At 37.7% G+C, this 19,612-nt stretch overlaps 1 protein-coding gene across 2 annotated transcripts in view; it reads right to left on the reverse strand.

Annotated features, from left to right (window-relative positions):
• The window catches only part of mapkapk2a (MAPK activated protein kinase 2a), a 79,897-nt gene extending 69,426 nt beyond the window's left edge, over positions 1-10,471 (reverse strand). The window contains exon 1 of one of the 2 annotated variants that reach the window (XM_055222190.1): positions 9,770-10,457. In XM_055222190.1, coding sequence (XP_055078165.1) covers positions 9,770-10,021 — 252 coding nt within the window. In that variant the 5' untranslated portion in view covers positions 10,022-10,457. Of the gene's footprint in view, positions 1-9,769 lie in introns of both variants that reach the window. The other variant, XM_033966531.2, reaches the window with a different exon arrangement.
• Positions 10,472-19,612: the final 9,141 nt, after the last annotated feature.

The raw sequence follows: 19,612 nt of genomic DNA on the forward strand, positions 1-19,612 counted from the left end.
TGCGGTCCAAACAGAAAGTGAGCATGGACACGCTTCCGCCTCCATCAAATAATAATATGAATCGAATAGAAACAATACAAGAGACTGAAACTTGACAGCAGTCTGCGCATAAAGAGCTATATCTGAAGAATCTGAGAAAAATCCAACTTGGAAGCACAACCTAATGTAAAATGACCAAAGTAACAGTCACAACAAAAATGCAATCACAAAAAGAAATTTGAAGCACCTCTCTGGGACAAACTCATTCGTTGGGAGGTGAAATGGAAAAAATGCAGAGCCCCAAAGTCATGGAAAAAGTGAGAGAGGTCTATAAAATTCAAGAGCAGAAGTTTGGACCAAGACAACCAATTCAGACCTGAGCGAGAGGCTGAATACTTTACTTTAATAACATACCAGTACTGGAGAGTTACCATGGCGATGTTCATGTGATACTATGGCAATATAGATCAGGAAAAGGTTTATGGAAATAAGGGAGTCGAGTGATCTCTCTGCACTTTTGTGATATGTTGTTCAAGTCACATTTGTCTGAAACGTGGTCGTGTTTTAGCACAGTTCATTTGGATTTATAAGAGAACCTTGACCATCGCCCAGCCCTGCTCGCTGTAGTGTGGTCTATCGGTGTAATCGCAAACAAATCAAAAACACCATTTCAGTTATACAATTTAGGCAATCACAAATGAGTCAAGCATATATCTTCATTTGGTCGTATAAAACCTGTTCCCCCAGTAGTCTACACCTCTACAAACATGTTCTGAAACGTATGGGATTCTTGCAGTCTCCTGTCGGTTCATATTTCAGTCTTCCCTTAAAGGTTTACGCCCCTGGATGTGTTCAAATGTGAATCTTTATAACTCACATTTACGGTATAGACCATGGGTTCGCAAACTTTTCCGACGATCAGTGACCCCCGATGCCCCTTGGTTAGTTATACAAACTCAAGACTCTCATGTGTGAGGACTAGGGAGCACACACCGCACTGAGGACGCTGTACCTGATTCATAACGATGCACATGAAGCCGTATATTACGAATTCCTCTCTGTATTTCTATTTTGGAGGCCTGCTGTGTGTGTGGGTGTTGGGTTTGGCGGGCTCTCCTCTTACCAAAAGGTGGACGCCATTTCGAGCGACTCAACGTCTTCTCTGGATTCTCCGTTGACTCTCTCTCTCTGCAGCGAGCTTCTCCTCTGCCACTCTCTTTTTCTTTTGATGATAATAACCACACTTTCATGTTTTAATTAACTCATGCCATATGTTGTTGTGCTGGAAATTGTCATAATTATTAGAGGGAATGAGAGAAAACATAAAATACCATTTGAATTTCAGTTTATTAAGTATTAGCCTACATTTTCTCAACATAATTTAAAGTATGATTATTATTATGAATAACATTTTTTCTGTAAATCGTCTCACGACCCCCCGTCCCCTCTGGTCACGACCCCTCACTTTGGGAAGCTCTGGCATAGACTGTTAGACGTGTGCATGTGTTTCGGTCAAGACGTCACCGGTGTCAGTGTTTGAGCTCATATGACGTACTTCATTAATCATTGACTTCTTCTCAAAAGTCGCTCTGGCTGCTGTACAGACCGAGGCCACTTCTGATAAATGAAGTTAAAGGGACTTAGTCTAAGCTAGTGCTGGGTGATATGATGATACATATCCTGAGGACAACAGAAAAGTGTCTATAGTGCCATTTCTCACCTAATTTTATCAATAAATGTAGCAAATATATCATTAAATAGCCTGTTATGATTGTATTAGTGTTGTCTCGTCACTATGCATACTCTAAGTTTATATAAGTCAAAATAAAGAATATGAGAAACTCCATCTTGTAGTTTTGCGACATGACGCTGCTTTACGTTCTTTGATTCTCACGCAGGTTTGCAACATGCTTTACGTTACTTAACTCGTGACGATGGATGCGCAACAGGTTGAATTTTCATGCCCGGAGTCGCAACAGAAAGAGACAGCTACGCAGGCAGTCCAAGAAGAAGCACTTTTACCGAAAAGAGGAGGTGCGTCTGTGATTTGGTTACATTTTGGATTCAAGGGGTCTGACATGGAGCAGAAGATGGACATATGCAAACTATGCTACAAGATTATTCCTGCGATGCCAACACCTAAAAAAGGTTCACGAAAAAGAATACATAAGAAAACCAAGTTGTGGAACTGCGGGGGCAAGATGTGAAAAGAAAAACTATAGCCAGCCAAAGATAAAGCACTCTGTCGCACAAGCCACGCTGTACGAGAAAACGTCCATAAACAAATCACATGTGCCATCTCGCGTTACATTTGTAGACATGAGTGGGAACGTCTATAATGCTTTGGTCACTGTCTACAGCGAGACTTTGGTGTAAAACAATCTAAAAATGGCTTAGTGTAATATTGCAATGGGAATATTATAGTAACAACAAAAATATTTGAATTTAAATTAGTTTGGTTCTCCTGTGTTATGTTTGATCAGCCCATGTACAAAACATTATTGAACAAGTTATTCTCTCCATTTTATTCATCATTTATTATTCTTTACCTGTCATGGAAAAGAATGAATTGCGATATTAGCTGTCTACAGTATCTAATTATTAAATCAATCCAAAAATCATTAATCATTTAAGTGATACATGAAAAATTGCTGTCAAAATGTTATTACGTTACATACTTTTTTGTTTTATTTCAACAGAGAACACTCCAAAAGCTCTCACACCAGCATCTACAAAGCTTTTCAGAGAATAACTGAAAACATACTTTATTGTTATATATCGTGATACATATAGTTATCGTGATATGGAAAAAACTCATATCACGATGTGGATTATTTTATATCGCCCAGCACTAGTTTAAGATGGTAATTATTAAAAATTTTTACACGCAGAGGTGCTTTCTACTAAACTAATCTACTAATGATGCCGTCTTTACCACACCTACGCTTCAGGGACTATATAATCTCAAGTACTTCTACTAACCGCAGCTCCAAGAAAACCTTTGTGATATTTTTTCCAGGGATTTTCAGATTACGAAAGATAACTGCATTTTTTTTTTTACTCATAAGAAGAATGGAAAATGTACTGGTAACTAATACATTCTGACGCAGTATAAGACCCATCTGACACACAGGGGCATTTCAGAACATGTCTGTACAGATCGAAACTACAGGGTGAGCAGTTTTTATGTAGAAAAAAACAGAATTTTGTAACCAACTTCTTAACTGCGGTGCTCCAAAAATGGCAGCAGTTATAATTTGCCACTTGCGTTCCATTCAAATTGCAATTTTGAAACTTCAAAAAAAAAAAAAAAAAAGATTGGACCATAGCCAGAATCAGTCTTGTCTTGAAACCAGCAGTAAATCAGGAAGAGCAACATAAATCAGACAAAACTGTGCCTAAAATAGCACTATAACAATAGTCAAAAACACACCCGGAGTTGTGTTTTGTTTCTCCAAAGCCCAAAATACTCTGTTCCACCTTGTGATGTCATGAAGCAATAGTTTTGAAGTTAACAGCTATATTTTACCTTTAGTTCAGTAGAGATTGGCAATTCCAGGTTTGAAAATATCTAAATGATTCTAGTGAAGGTGTGTGGAGTTTAAAAACACAGTGGAGCACTTCTGTATTACCACATGATGACATCACAAGGTGGAACCATTTGAGACAAAAACTCAGCCTAAATATGCAGAGTTTGTGTGTTAAACATGTGTGAAAGAAACAAAACACAACTCCAGGTCTGTTGGTGATGAGGAAACAACATTATAACATTGATCAGAAAATAGCGTGACACAGGCCCTTTACGTCCCAACTGAGAACTATACCAGCGATAAAAACAGGGTTAAACCACGACCATAACCATAATGTTGCTCTGCTTTGTATAACTTAAATAATTCTTAAAATGTGAAGCAGAAGTGAAATATATCAGAGTCATAAATAAACACAAGCCTGTTTCCTCTTTGAGTTAACCATTACACGGCTCCTGAGGCGCGGCTGGGTTTGGAAGATAAACTGAGCCAAACAAACAGAGCCATTCATAAATATCAGATTTGAATTAGTTATTCAAATTATAACCACAGAGAGAGCAGTGATTGTGAGCTGGAAATGAGCTAGGCCTGTCACGATATTTTAAAGTTCAATATATCGCTCAAGTAAATATAGACGATAAATGATAATATTGAAACTTATTTATGCCACTGACACAATAACTCAAGAGCAGATTTAGACCACAAAAACTATTCTATATCACCAATATTGTTAAAAATCATGAGCTGAAGTAAATAAATAGCAAAATAAAACACTTTAGTTGTTAGTTTGCATCTGTAATGAGCCAGAGAAGTTCTTAGTTCAACCTTTAACGGCTTAACTCTTATCATATAGTAAAAAAAATAACCAAAAAACTCCCAGGAGTGCAACGAAAAGTACACATGATAAATATTGACCCCAAAAATATACTGATCCAACTTTCATAGTCAATATAGTCATGATCAAAACAGACCTAAATAGGACTGTATAAAGATTCTGAATCATTCGGGAAATCTTAAAAAAAAAAAAAAAAAGTGAAATTTACATGGGAATTAAATACAAGAAAAAGTTCAAAATATTTGCTACTATAGCCTTTTTAAAGCTCAGTGAACTTCTTGCTACTTGGAGAAGGATGAGAGCAGTTAGTTTAGTCGTTATTTGAAAAGACAGTGTACAGAGACATTAAGCTAATATAAGAAACACTGTTCTGCATCAGATTATAGCCAAATCAAAAGTTTCCAGCTGCTGTCCCTGATTGTCTGGAATGAATTAGATGGTGAAATGTATTTAGAAAGAAAACAAAACCTAGATTAAGCCAGAGTGAAACCTGGGGAAAACCATGATTTGGCAGTAACACAGATGTTTCACCAAAGGCTAACGCTAAAAGCCAAGTTAGCAAGTTGGTCTTATTTTATATAATGGTTTTTAGCGCAGTAAACTAACTTTGTTCATATGTAGCTTATTTTCAAAGGAAAGATTAAACCTTGGTGCAGGGAGCCTAGTGAGTAGAGATGAAATATTTGGTGAGCCAGTCACAATAACACGTTTTGAAGTGCAATGTGTTGATTAAGTAATTACAGATGATAAACAATAACACTGAAACTCAATTATGCCACTGACGCAAAAATCCAAGAGCAGATTTAAAGCACAAAAACTATTATAAATGTACAGTAGTGTTAAAACTCCATGAGCCGCAGTGAATAAATAGCAGAATGAAACAGTTTAGTTGTTAGTTTGCATCTGTAATGTGTCATAGAAGTTATTTATTCAACCTTTTATGATTTAAATCTTATCATATAATCAAATGTCACAGTAGTGCAAAGAAAAAGTAACATGTTAAATACTGACCCCAAAAAACACTGCGATTTTTAAGGCAATCATTGAGATTTATGTTTTAATATTGAAACAGAACCATAAATGCAAGTGAATAGTAAGATCCTTTTAACTAAAGAAGTATGGAATGTGATGTTACTTCAACGTTGCATTGGGATGTGATGATATTTAACTCATTGGCCATCGGGGGAAATCCATGTCTATTTTATGAATGAGATCAAACTAACAATAACAGTGTTGTTACCTTAAACTCACAGCTGATGTGGAGGACAAAGACGTGATTTACACTTTCACATTTTATGTCACTGATTTCAAGTCCGCTCTGGCTCTGAGATAAACTCCTCTGCTTTTCTCCGAGAGTTACAAACACACACAGAGAGCACATACAAACAAATACACAAACACACACATATAGCACATACAAACACACACAGAACACATAAATTCTAAGGCAGCGCTCACATTGCCTCCATCGAGCTGTGCCCGAGCACGGAGAGCCCCTAAAGTGTGGTACGTCTGTCCAGTGTGAGTGGGACTTTGGCACGGTGGCTCATGTACACGCACACACACCATTTATGTTTATGAGCCCGGTCTTAAGCGCGGAGAGGACAAAGGATAAGAGGAAAAAGTGAATGAACTCTGTTCCAAAATTCACCTCAAACCCACGCTCAGCTTCAGTCAGGACTGTGACAGACAGAAGTTTTGATGCCCTTGTCTTCTGTTTAACCCTTACTGCTCCACACTGTTGTTTAATCCAGTGTATTTCAACCTTTTTTGAGCCAAGGCACATTTTTTTCATTGAAAAAAATCACGAGGCACACCATAAGCAGAAAATGTTAAAAAATGAAACTCTGCATCCTATATTTACAATATAAAGTAATTCTCATCAGATTTGTTTGAACAGGAATCAAATAAACATTAATAATAATTATATAACATACATAATTATATAACTTACATAATTTCCTACGGCACACCAGACAATATCTCACGGCACACTAGTGTGCCGCGGCACAGTGGTTGAAAAACACTGGTTTAATCCATAAACTCAGAGTATCATCACAGCAGGACGCATATCTGCCTCACTATTTAAGACATATTTCATGCCGTTGGTCTTACTTTCTCCACTAAAACGGGCCATGGCTCAGTGCAGGCCATAAAATGCTCTGCATTTCAAATGCAAGAAAGTGGGGGAAATAAAATTGAATTTTCTTCCAAACAAAACTTAACCACTTAGCGTTCCGACGGCCCGCCCGCGTCACCCACACAAACAATCTACACATCAAATGAAAGCTACGGCATTCATCTTTCTGAATATGTAAACCATTTACACCTCTAATCACCACAGTGCTGACAGGAAAGCCGTTTTTACAGAGAAGTCAGAAATGTGGATTTGGACTTGAGCGCTTTGGTTCTGTCAAACATCAATATATTCACACAAAGTTGGTCTCATTCGTTCCGTAAAGGACTCGATCCTCCAACCTTAGGGTTGCGGGACCAAAGCTCTAACCACTGAGCCACTGTTGCAGAATGACTGTCTCACTGTACAATCATGTACAGTGTGTTCTCAGTTTCCAGTGTGTGTTTGTTTACATTTTGAGGTGTGTGTTTGTTGATTGTTTGCAGTGTGTGGTTTGCAAATATATTTATTTATTTTGACCCATAGCACTTGTTTTGACTGTATTTTATATACAAATATACATTTTATATTGTGTTTTGATATGATATATAAATGTACAGTAATAGAGCAGCTGGGTGTGCAGATACAGATTCCTCTCAGTGTGAGTTTTCAGTAGAGCCCTCACTGATGTCTGTGGGTTGAAACATTCAAAAGTTATTGCACTTTTTCCAAACGTTCTCCAAATGTCTTCATTCGGATAGGTTTGGAGAGGCCTGGACTTACTCATGATAAAATGATTGTAAAACTCTCAATTTTACAGGTATTGACCTCAAATTTGAAATGTAAGTGGTCAACAATCTTGTCAGTTGAGATATAGTGTATTTTTGTCCCTAGCTACCTACTGCAGCTTTCTACACCTTCATTTTCACCAAAAAATTTAGGCGAGGATGAGAAAAACAATTTTTTATGTGTGTTCCAAAGTGTATAAATGCTCAGCAGACAAACTTACAGTGATTCTGATGCCTGTGGGTAAAACTATAGGGTGTTACCTTTACAGAGACCCCAAACATGTGCATTTACTACTGAGGGTTCAATAATGGTGATTATTCTAATTTGGAGAGGTCAGAACAAAGGCAATTTCACCAAAATGACCCGGAATGCTAAGGGGTTAAAATTTGATTAATAGATTTTTTTCCTAGCCCTAAACTAATACAAGAATCACATTTCAGAACATGTTTGTACATCTCTAAACTACAGCGTTAGCAGCTTTTATGCAGAATATTTTGTTGTTTGGGCTCGGCTGGTCACAATAATTACTATATCGACTTATCGTTCGATAAATGAAAGGAGGAACTACTTTTTGTTTGTAGTAACGGGAAAATATTTGTATTTTTTATATTTTAGAAGTAGGAGCTAATTCTGCTTTATGTTTTGGTTTCAATATTATAATTCATCATGTACATTCACTTCAAGGATATATCGCACTTCAAAATGTGTTATGAAGGGCCGCGTTTGAGGAGGATATTATGCTTCTTCAAAAACTGCAATGAGCTGCTATTTTTCGATTTTGATTTAACAGCAAATATTCTTACAGTCCAGCTCGTCAGGAACAAACATGACAAACAACACAAACTTGTCTGTATAAGCCAGAGTTATGATAACCTCTTATCTGTACTAGATCAGAGTTAATCTTGGCTAACCTCTGACCTGTGATGTCATCCAGAGTCAACAGTTCAGTTTTGTTTTTCTCCCAAATATTTTAGGAAAACAAGGGATTGCTTTGATTTAAAACAAGCATGTTTGCAAAGAGAAAAGAACCAGAATATGTTATAAACTAGTCTCTCGTGTGCAGTAGAGTCAAAGAAAATACACTATGACACAATAAGGAAGTAAAGACACTGGTCTCTGGGCTTCCTTAAACTTTAGCCAGTTTTATCATGTGAAAATTATGAATGAAGTCCCAGAGTCGGGCATTATCAGCTGAAGCCAAAATAAAAGATAGGTTTCCCTTCACATAATCAAAATATCATACTACAAATACATAATATACATTATTCCATTGACAAAGTATTTGAAAAACTTTTTTGGTAGTTAAGTAGTCCCTAATCATTTTTTCCTTGATTTCATTTATTTATTTAACTTTTTTTTTATTTAACAGTCAATCAGTTATTTGTCTTATTTCTAAAATTTTGTTCATACATTTTTAACCTGATATAAAAAGGTAAAATATTCAGACTTGAGGCTTCTAGACAGAGAATATTTACAAACTAAAGAGTATTATTAATGATATTTACAAATTGTTTCTTTTTTGCCATTTGATGTAATAATGCCACGGTCTTTGTCACAAAAAGGTCTTCTGGCATGTGTTCTGAATAGTCAATAGTTTGAATAGTTCAGATAACGATTAACTTTTAATTAAAATAGTAAACAATATTTTAGAAGTCCGCTTAACAACCCTGTACAAAGTTCAAAGTTTGCATTGCTCTTAAATAGGTCCTACATTACAAAAAAACTGATTCTTGTGAGCTTTAAACCATGTTATAATGTTGTTACCTCCTCAAAAACAGACCCGGGGCGTTTTGTTTCATTTACACATTTAAGTAACACTTAAATATTATTAGTCTGTCTAATAATCTCCAAAGCTCAAAATGCTCTGTTCCACCTTGTGATGTGATGTAATGGTAGTTTTCAAGCTAATAGCTACCCTTTAGTTTTAGTTCAGTAGAGATTAGCAATTTCAGGTCTGAAATAATCCAAATGATTCTAGTGAAGGTGAATGGAGTTTAAAATCACAGTGGAGCACTTCTTGTACTCTTACCCCTTGACATCACAAGGTGGAGAGAAGAACTCAGTCTAAATATGCAGGATTTGTGTGTTAAACATGTGTGAATGAAACAAAACACAACTCCAGGTTTGTTTATGATGTGGAAACAACATTATAACAGATCAGAACACAGCATAACATGGGCTCTTTAAAGGGTTACATTAGCTCATAACTAGTAATTTAATTGAGTTTTAACTGAAAATGTCATCATCCATATGTGATTGCAAATGACGTCATACGCACGTCTATGCAGGTTATGGTTACTCAGTATTTGTCACAGCTAAAACTTCCTCCCAAACAAAAGGTGTAAGCTTAACTCCACAGCAGTCTTAACACTCCAACTGTTGACATGTGTGACCCCAGGCGATGTATTAAACTTCCTGCGACTTCTGTGACATCATTTCGAAGAATTTCAGCCATTTGACCCCATTTTGGTACCCTATCCCGTCCCAGATCTGACTGTGGCTCTTTCCAAACCACATCCTTACCTTTAGCGCATACTTGTCCCCCGTCTTTTTCTGAAATATCTCCAACACTTTCCCGTTGATTCCGAGTCCCAGGACTTGGCTGGTCACCTTGTAGTCGTCTGTGATGGCATTCTTCTTTATCTGTAGAGTGGGTCTGGCGTGGAAAGCCATGAAAGGGGCCGAGGGGTTCTGCTGCTGCTGCCCGCCTCCCTGGTTCTGCTGCCCGGCTTGGTTCGGAAAGAGCGGCTGCTGGTTCTGCGCGTTGGATAACATGCTACAAACTAGTTATTTCTCCTTTTAAGGCGTTTATCTTCTTTATAAACTAGTCCAAGCAATCCTGCCAGTGGAGGTGAGAGTGTATACGACGTTAGAGCTTAACAAAGTCACTTGATTTAGCGTCAAAATGCTAAGTTAGCTCGCCGTTAGCATGTTAGCTTGATCCTATTCTTGACCTGTGATTTTAGGCTAATCACTCGAGCTAACAGTTAGCAGCTCCATCTCCCCCGCCGGTTTTCTCAAAAAACACGTCGATAACTTTCTCAAATACAATCCCATTCACTCGGAGCCACCGCGGCTTAAATGTAGACACGTAAAGTCATTAAATAAAAGCTTCAAATGTAAAAGAAAACGGGTAAAATTGGAGGTAAAAGTGGTTTAGTCGCAACACGCCAGACACAGGACTTGTAGAGACGCCCCAGCGCGAGAGCAGGTTTTACAGCTGACGTCATGGATGGGTTTTTTCGGCTTAAAGCAAAAGTGACGGACCCCAAACGCCTACAGGTGATCTCTACAACTATTTTCAAACTAAAACTATGTCCAAATGTAAGTAAATGGGGCACTTTTAACAGGGAAAACCACATATGGTGAATCTTGACTAAATTGACAGCAATAAAATGCACATTAGAATAGTTTACATGATGAATGGGACACTACAAGTTAAAAATGGGGTTCGTTGACTTGGTATTCCTATGACGCAATAGTCCTACAGTAGAATTAACACTTGCTTTACCATCAGTACACCAAACCCAATAGTTAATGGCTCAGCTTGGTTTCAGCTTTCTGTTATATACAACATTTAAAGGACTTTTTTAAGTCGCTACAGCAACGATCCTAACTTGTCATCATACTGAAACCCAAGCATTTGCCCAGCGTGTTTACAAAACTTAGCCTGAATATAAACTCATAAACTGGAAATGTAAAATTTTGGAAAAATTTCCACTCACAGCACAGTGACAGTATAGACTTTATTTAATTGTATTATTTTTGTTTATTTATTAGTTTATTTTCTTTCATTATTTATTGATTTGTTTCTTTTTTTTAATTATTTATTTGTTTGTTTGTTTTATTTTGTTTTTTTTATGCCAGAAAGGAATTAATTACAGTTTATTTCATTGTTATTTATCATTAGTAACGCATTAAAGCGTATTAGTCAGAACAATAGATGACGTAAACATGATTTTTGGGCATGTAACTTTAACACCATGAACCTATCAGCCCGATTAATGTATCGATATGATTATTGTTATGCTTTGTTCCGGCTTAGACAAAGTGTTATATAACATAAAGATTACAATTTCAACCATGACTCAGTCATTCTATATTTAAGTTAATATTATCCAATTGGACCCAGAAAGTTTGAATGAAAAACAGAAAGAAGTTCATGTTCAATTTCAGCACGCAATGTGTTGTTATGTAGACTATATTTATGTAAAAGAAAAATAGAAAATCTGTGAACTGGACAAAAAGTTGTAGGAGTGAAGACATATCACTGCTCATCCAAGCTGCTTCTTCAGTTCTGGTCAGATTACTGGTGGACGCTGCCTTATATGTATTTGAAGGGAGGAACTAACTACACTGAAACTAAAATAGTTTTAATGTATTTCATTCTTGCCAACATCTGCACATGAGAAGATAATCTGAACTGAAATTGTGTGTGTATACGAAACAAAATTGAACCACATTTGCACATTTTGTTTTATAGTAGGGCTTTACAGATATATTAACAATAAGATGCTGCCACCCTCTGTCGTTGTCATATCATTTTCCATGTATAGCCAACAGTTCAATTCATTCACTGTATTTACTGATTTTTCTACAAAAAATCCCATTGCTTTTTAGTGAAATCTGAACTGCTCAAAGCTCTTCTAGGGACTGGAGTTGCAAATCTTTGTCATATCTGTCCCTATTCAAACAAACAAGCAAATAAATAAACACGTTGGCCGTATATTGTCCCTTTAAGAGCTCCGGTCCCGTGTTTTGATAGGGAAGGACCAGGGGTAAAAATAGGCGCAGTAATCTTTGACAGAGGTTGTCTCAAGAGCACGCAGCTTGGGTTTCCTGTCGTCACGTAAGTTTGTAGGAGCTAAGGAGCAGGCTAAGAAAGTATTAATCGTAATTTGAAGTATTCACTTTGACAATCTTTATTTATTCACAGACAAGATTATATGGAGACAGTAGTTCATGCATTACAATATAATACAAAGAATGAAAAATATATACTACCTGACAACAAGTTTGGATACATCTTCTCATTCAGTATTTTTCTTTTTCTTTATGTTTACTACTTTCTATTTTAGATACATATGGAAGACATCAAGATATTGCTTTGTTGAAACCCTCAGCCTTCTTTCAGTGAAGTTTATAATGAAGTCTCCTGAAATGGTTTTCACTTCAGCTGTGCCGCCTCAGGGTCAAGGAATGTCAAAAGTGCAAAGCAGTGGTCCAATCAAAGCGTGGCTATTTTTCCATCCATCCATCTTCTTCTTATCCAGGGTTGGGTCGCGAGGGCAGCAGTCTAAGCAGGGACTCCCAGACTTCCTTCACTCCAGACACTTCCTCCTGCTCCTCTGGTGGGACCTCAAGGCGTTCCCAGACCAGCTGAGAGGCATGGCTATTTTTTTTTCCTAGAACAACTTTTCAGTTATTATGAGTTTATTTTTTGTTTGCTAGATCCCATTTGTGTTTTGATGTCTTCAGTGTGAATCGACAAGCAAATAATCTTAGAAGTAAAGAAGAATGTATGAAAAGGTGTGTCCAAACTTTTGACTGGTAGTGTACATAGTAAAAAAAAAAAAAGACAAAAAATGACAAAAGAAATGTGTCAGATCAGGTACAAGTACACATTTGTTTATGCACAAGTACAATCTAATACAATATAGTAAACAAATAAATACAAATAGGCTAAAATGGAGATAGGCTAAAAAGATATGCCATTTCTATGAGGTCTTATTATGTGTACGCTTACCCTGTATTTAGGCGTTGTTGTGTACTTGGGCAAGGCACTTTACCTATCTTGTCTATCTAAATGTGTTTTGTGTGAGAGTATATTGGTCAAAGGAGCCAATGCCCCAGATTGGCATGGCAGCCTCACTTCTGTCAGTCTATCCCAGGCCAGAAGTTCTGAGGCATTAGTATATCCCTTCAAACATGGTCGTAATATGTGATTTTTTTTATTTTTTTTTTTATTAGTTTAGCACTTTATATTTTGGATTTGTCATAAAACCTTTTGATGTGAAGTGAATCCTGCTTTGTCCGTGAATATTTCTTCTCCAAACTGTTGTGCTCTACAAAGGTTTGAACATTTCAGAGAGCTCACAACCCTCTATTTAAAAGCCTGTTCTACTTAACCCCCATTCCAACAAGACACTGCAGTTACAAGTATGCCAAACATTTGACCTTGTATGTATGACCTATATCTGTGTATTACATAACGTTTAATCGTGTGGGTTATCCCTCCCTGTTATTTCGATCTTACAGACCTACATACACACCCACAATCACACTCGTATTATGTGTATTATGTGTGATGGTATGCCAAATATTTGAAAGTAACTTGAGAAATTGAAAGTATTGCATCTTCCTCATTGCTCACATACTTTTTTGTGAAACAGTTTATTATTGGCTCTTTGGCAATTCTGCCTTCTGCCTTAAATTTTAAACTTAGAATTAGCAATTCTTTTTGTCAGACAGAGGAGTTGTTTACCTGCTTTACAACTTTCAGCTACTTCCTGTCACCTTCCTCAAAAATGTCACATGACCGTGCAGTGATGGTGTAGAGATGGTTTAGTGACAATGTAGTGAAAGTGTAGTGACGGTGTAGTGATGGTGTAGTAACGCTGTAGTGACAGTGTAGTGATGGTGTAGTAATGCTGTAGTGACAGTGTCGTGATGGTGTTGTGACAGTGTAGTGACAGTGTAGTGATGGTGTTGTGACAGTGTAGTGATGGTGTTGTGACAGTGTAGTGACAGTGTAGTGATGGTGTTGTGACAGTGTAGTGATGGTGTTGTGACAGTGTAGTGATGGTGTTGTGATGGTGTAATAACGGTGCAGTGACGGTGTAGTGGTGTTATAGTGATGGTGTAATGATGCTGTAGTGACGGTGTAGTGGCAGTGTAGTGATGGTGGAGTAATGCTGTAGTGTCGGTGTTGTGATGGTGTAGTGGTGGTGTAGTGACAGTGTAGCGATGGTGTTGTGATGGTGCAGTGACGGTGTAGTGGTGTTATAGTGATGGTGTAATGATGCTGTAGTGTTGGTGTAGTGATGGTGTAGTGGCAGTGTAGCGATGGTGTTGTGATGGTGTAATAACGGTGCAGTGATGGTGTAGTGGTGTTATAATGATGGTGTAATGATGCTGTAGTGATGGTGTAGTGGCAGTGGAGTGATGGTGGAGTGATGCTGTAGTGACGGTGTTGTGATGGTGTAGTGACAGTGTAGCGATGGTGTAGTGACAGTGTAGCGATGGTGTTGTGATGGTGCAGTGACGGTGTAGTGGTGTTATAGTGATGGTGTAGTGACAGTGTAGTGACGTGCAGTGACAGTGTTGTGACGGTGTCATGACGGTGTAGTGACAGTGCAGTGATGGTGTTCTGACAGTGTAGTGATGGTGTTGTGATGATGTAGTGATGGCGTAATGATGGTGTAGTGATTCTGTATTGTGCTGTAGTGATGGTGTAGTGACGCTGTAGTGATGGTGTAGTGATGGTGTAGTGACGCTGCAGTGATGATGTTGTGACAGTTTATTGATGATGTAGTGATGGTGTAGTGATGCTATACATTCGGCCAGACAGCAGGGGAATCATGCGCCCCCTAGTTTCCGACATCTTCTCCAGTGTGTGATAAGGTGTACACTCCCTTGTCTTGAGTCATGCTCCTTGGACCTGGTTTGTGGACCTCGATGGCCTCTCTGTCTGTTGCTTTCAGCACAGATGGCATTGTTCCAGTCCGTGATGTGGTTTTGTCTCTTGCAGTGGTCGGATATGGCTGATTTCAGATTTTCCTGCTCCTGCTTCCTGATTTACTGGAAGACCATTTGTAATGCGGAAAAAATAACATCAAAAGAGTGTGAAAAACAAATGGCCAAAAGACAAACAAACAAGAGCTATAAAAGAACAAGCAGAGCAGATAAATCTGAAAGTAGCCAAAACTTGTAAAGCAGGTAAACAAACACTCCTGCCTGAGAAAAAGATTTGCTAAGTTTATAATAGTTAATAAAAGTTTATTATTAACATGTTTGTAAAGACGGAAAAGCAAAGTCAGTTTTAAAACATCAATGTATAACAGGGCTCAACATAATTTTACATAACAAGTGATCTTTTTAAACACTATTTTACCTTTTTAATACAAATATTTCTATAAAAAACAACTTGATAATTAATATGAGAATGGATTAGTTGCTGAATGTTGTGGGACATGGAGGGATGGATTCTGGAAATGTAAGCTCTTAGATAATAACACACAGAGAGATTGGAATCGCAACAGGTGCCAACATCTTACAACTGTAAAACAAATACACCCAAAAAGTCGTATAATACTGGGGGGCCACTGTCACCCCTCTTGATTTATTTGAAGAAAAATATTACCATTTTTCTCTATGTAAATCTAATTTTCCGTGCTTTTTTATATGTTTTTACACTTATACTTTGTACAAGTCACGTGGCATCAATTAAAAAGGGGACATTCTCTATATAAGTTGGATGAGGGTCAAGGGCCTAAATGACCAAAAGAGGGGCGTGTGGTCTCTGTAGTGACTGAAACTCTCTATAGCAGGGATGGCTATTTGAGAATTTCTGAATAATTTAATTTAATTCAGTTTTGTTTTGAAAGGACTGTCAGGAGATGGGAAGGAGGTCAGTCTTGTCTACTTGTCTACTAATATTTAAAGTCATCATATCACATCATATATTTATTTAAACAGCATATTTTTTGTGTCTGTTTATGTGTCATTAGGTGTAGCCCTTGACTCACTGATGTGCATTCATTTTGTTCTTCCGGAGGGAAAAACTCTGGCGCCTCTGCTCTTTAGTAATATAATGAGCATTACCTCCATTGACCACTAGATGTCAGTGCGCTCCGTGTATCTGACGCAGGTTAAACAAGCCTCTTCATGTCTGCAGGTTTTACGGGACGTTGGAGGTGGAATCAGAGCCTCAGGACACACAGTCACCCCAACACTGACTGTGACAAGTGCATTACTCACTTTGCACAAATTGTTCTCTAATGTTTACTGTGGAACATTTCTGCAAGTCTTTATTTTGTACTAAATGTTGAAACTCAGGAAAAATAAAGCCGACTCAACACAACTACTCTGCAAAAATGTCTTAATTAATCATGATTCATTTAAGTATAGTAAGTTTTGCACATCACTAAAACTAATAGACTAATACTTATATCTGCTGATGACACTAGTACTGCCACATCAATTACTACTACTACTACTGCTACTACTACTACTACTACTACTACTACTACTACTACTACTACCACCACTAATACTATTACTACTACTACTTCTGCTACTTCTAGGGTTCTAACTACTACTACTACTACCACTATTACTACTACTATTACTACTACCACTAATACTACTACTACTACTACCACTGCTACTACTACTATTACTACTACTTCTGCTGCTGCTATCACTACTACTAATTCTAGGCTTCTAACTACTACTACTACTACTACTACTACTACTACTACTACTACTACTACTACTACTACTACTACTACTACTACTACTTCTGCTACTACTATAGGCTTCTAGCTACTAATACTACTACAATCACTACTGCTACTACTACTACTGCTACTACTACTAGCCTTTAAACTACTACTACTTCTACTATAGGCTTCTAATTGCTACTACTACTGCTACTACTACTATTACTACTTCTAGGCTTCTAACTACTACCACCACTATTACTATCACTTCTACTAGTACCATAGGCTTCCAACTACTATTACCACCACTACTATTATTACTATTGCTACTACTACTACTATTACTAGACATACTACCGCAACGTCTAGCACTACTACTACTATTCCCACTAATACTAATCCTACTAATATTACTGTTGTCATTTGCCCCAACAAATAAACAAAAGTACTTCTGAACCTCCTAACCCTGTGTGTGATTGTGTAAGATTAAACCAGATCAAATCAAACTGGCTCCGCTTTAATCAGCTAAAATTTGGCAAAAGTCGTATTTTTCTACTTTCACTAATCACTTCTGAGTAGAGAAAATGAGTAAATTAGTCTTAGTATTGTATCTGTGTTTTTGATCTCTGGATGATTCCCTGAGGCAGCAGTAAAAACACAGAACAAGTGTTTGGTTATACTATTCCCAGAACCCCAGTATGTCACGGTGCATTTCTGAATGAAGTCATATGGGTCCTGATAGGCCAAAACGTAAACAAAATCGTTATTTGAGATACTACTACTTCAAAATGATTGCTGCAAGATGTACAGTGGAACTTTCCTGGTCACACCACCTCCATGATGTTACTACTTTACCTGGAATGTTCCACAGTATGACATTAAAACCTTTCTATCTTCTATTGCTCATAAATACCTTGAAAAACATGTATTCTCACTATGAGCAGGATCGCCTCTCCGCAGATCTCACCTGCCTGTACTACCCTTGGAGATACCTTTAAACGGCGTACTGTAGAACATTCCGGGTAAGGCAGTGACATCTCCATGGAGACAAGCAGGTGCTAGCGTTCCACTAGAAAGTTGCGTAGCGTTTTTTTAAGTTAGACCTAAAATCTGTGAATTCTAAGAGATTAATATGGGTTGTTTATGCGATTTTAGGTGTAGTTTTGGTTAGATTTTGTTATGTTTTGGTGAATTGAAGCGAAAATCTCACAAAAACAGCGATGGTGGCTCAGTTGGTAGAGTGTGTGTGTGAATGTGTGAGTGGTTTCTTGATGTAAAGCGCTTTGAGTGACTTGAAGGTGGAAAACGCAATATAAAAAGTGACCATTTACCATCACGTATACAACTGTTACATAGGGCGTACTTCTGTTACTGATGTCCTCCACTCCAAAACTGTGGAGTAAAATGCATATTGTTGCAGAAATGAGGAGTCACAAGATTTCCAAGTATAAATATAACTTCTGCTTTTAGGATGTTTTTCACTGCACTTATGTATTGTGAAATTACAGATGTGATTGAAGAGCCTAGAAGCAATAAGAATTTTCATAAACAGTTTTTGTCTGATCTCATGATTTTTACTGTTATACTTTACTACACCAATGGCATTTGCAAAAACCGGTTGTGGTTGCTGGAGAAATCATTGTTAGTATTAGTCCTAAAACAGATCTAGTGCCTAAAAGCAGCTGCCCAGGTAAAGAAAAGGAGCGCTCCCATTTATCCAGCTCCACCCAGTTTCACCTGCTGCAGTGGACAATACCCAGCCTATAAACGCCCCACTCCTCATGCATCCGCTAAGTTTCTGTTGCCAGCACTGGGGGGGAAGTGGGTTAAGTGTCTTGCCCAAGGACATAAAGACAGCATTCACCTGTGAGAGCTGGAATCGTACCGCCAACCTGTGTGTCAGTGGACAAACGCACCCGTATTTGCCCAATAATATATAATTTTACGATACTTAAAAGTAGCAACTAGAAAAAAAAATCTTTGATAAAGTTCTTCAATAATAATAATAATTTAAAAAAAAACTTAACACATTTTAATAATATTTGAGCAGATTTTTATTTTAATCTCTTGGTTTTTTGACAACAGAATAAGAAGTTTCCGAATTTTAAAGATACAGTATGTAAGTTTCTGGCTGTCGCGTGTGACCTACTGTACATGATTCCATTAAAATAGAAATTTAAAACCATACTCTGGAACATTCTCTTTAAGTTTTGTGCAAAATTATATGGAAACAAATAGGAGTAGACCCTCCTCCAGACCAAATAAGGGTCAGGTTTGTGGAAATGCAAGCCCAATCAGAGTAAGGACGTAAGATTTTCACTGCAAGATGAACAAAAAAAACTACTTATATTTTAGTTCATCTTTTGGATAAAAAGTTATGTACTGTTGCAAAAAATAGCAAAAAATAAGTTATTTTTCATAGTTAAGTCCTTTTTCTCCTTGACATCTGAAATCATATTATTGCTACTATTGCTCCCTCCACCACAGCTTGAGAACCCCTGCCTCATAAACCCACACTTCTTTATAGTCACGAGCTGTTCTCATATCTGTAACATTACACAACCCCTTTAACTGTGTGTTTTGTGCTGAGCTGAGTTTCCACAAGTTTTCCTGACATTCTCCGCACTTACATAATGCCCTCCTCTTTACAGTATGTTCTAGTGGAAGTCTCCTGTACCTTTGTCAGATACCTCGGAGCACATGGATGGCGGGCCGCTGGAGGGGGCGGTCCCGAATTGGAAAGCGTTGCATAAGTTTTGACAGGTCAGTGCTGATGAATGCACCCAGGTCACATAGCTCCCTCTCTTCGGACACTAGCGACATCTGCTCCTTGGGGACATTGCCTCCATTAATCTCTGTCTGCAGTCAGTCTGATCAGGCCATAGGAGCGAGCAGAGGAGTACAGGCCAAACCTGAAAGTCTG

The sequence above is a fragment of the Periophthalmus magnuspinnatus genome, chromosome 5 (assembly GCF_009829125.3).
Source record: "Periophthalmus magnuspinnatus isolate fPerMag1 chromosome 5, fPerMag1.2.pri, whole genome shotgun sequence".
Classification (NCBI taxonomy): Eukaryota; Metazoa; Chordata; class Actinopteri; order Gobiiformes; family Gobiidae; genus Periophthalmus; species Periophthalmus magnuspinnatus.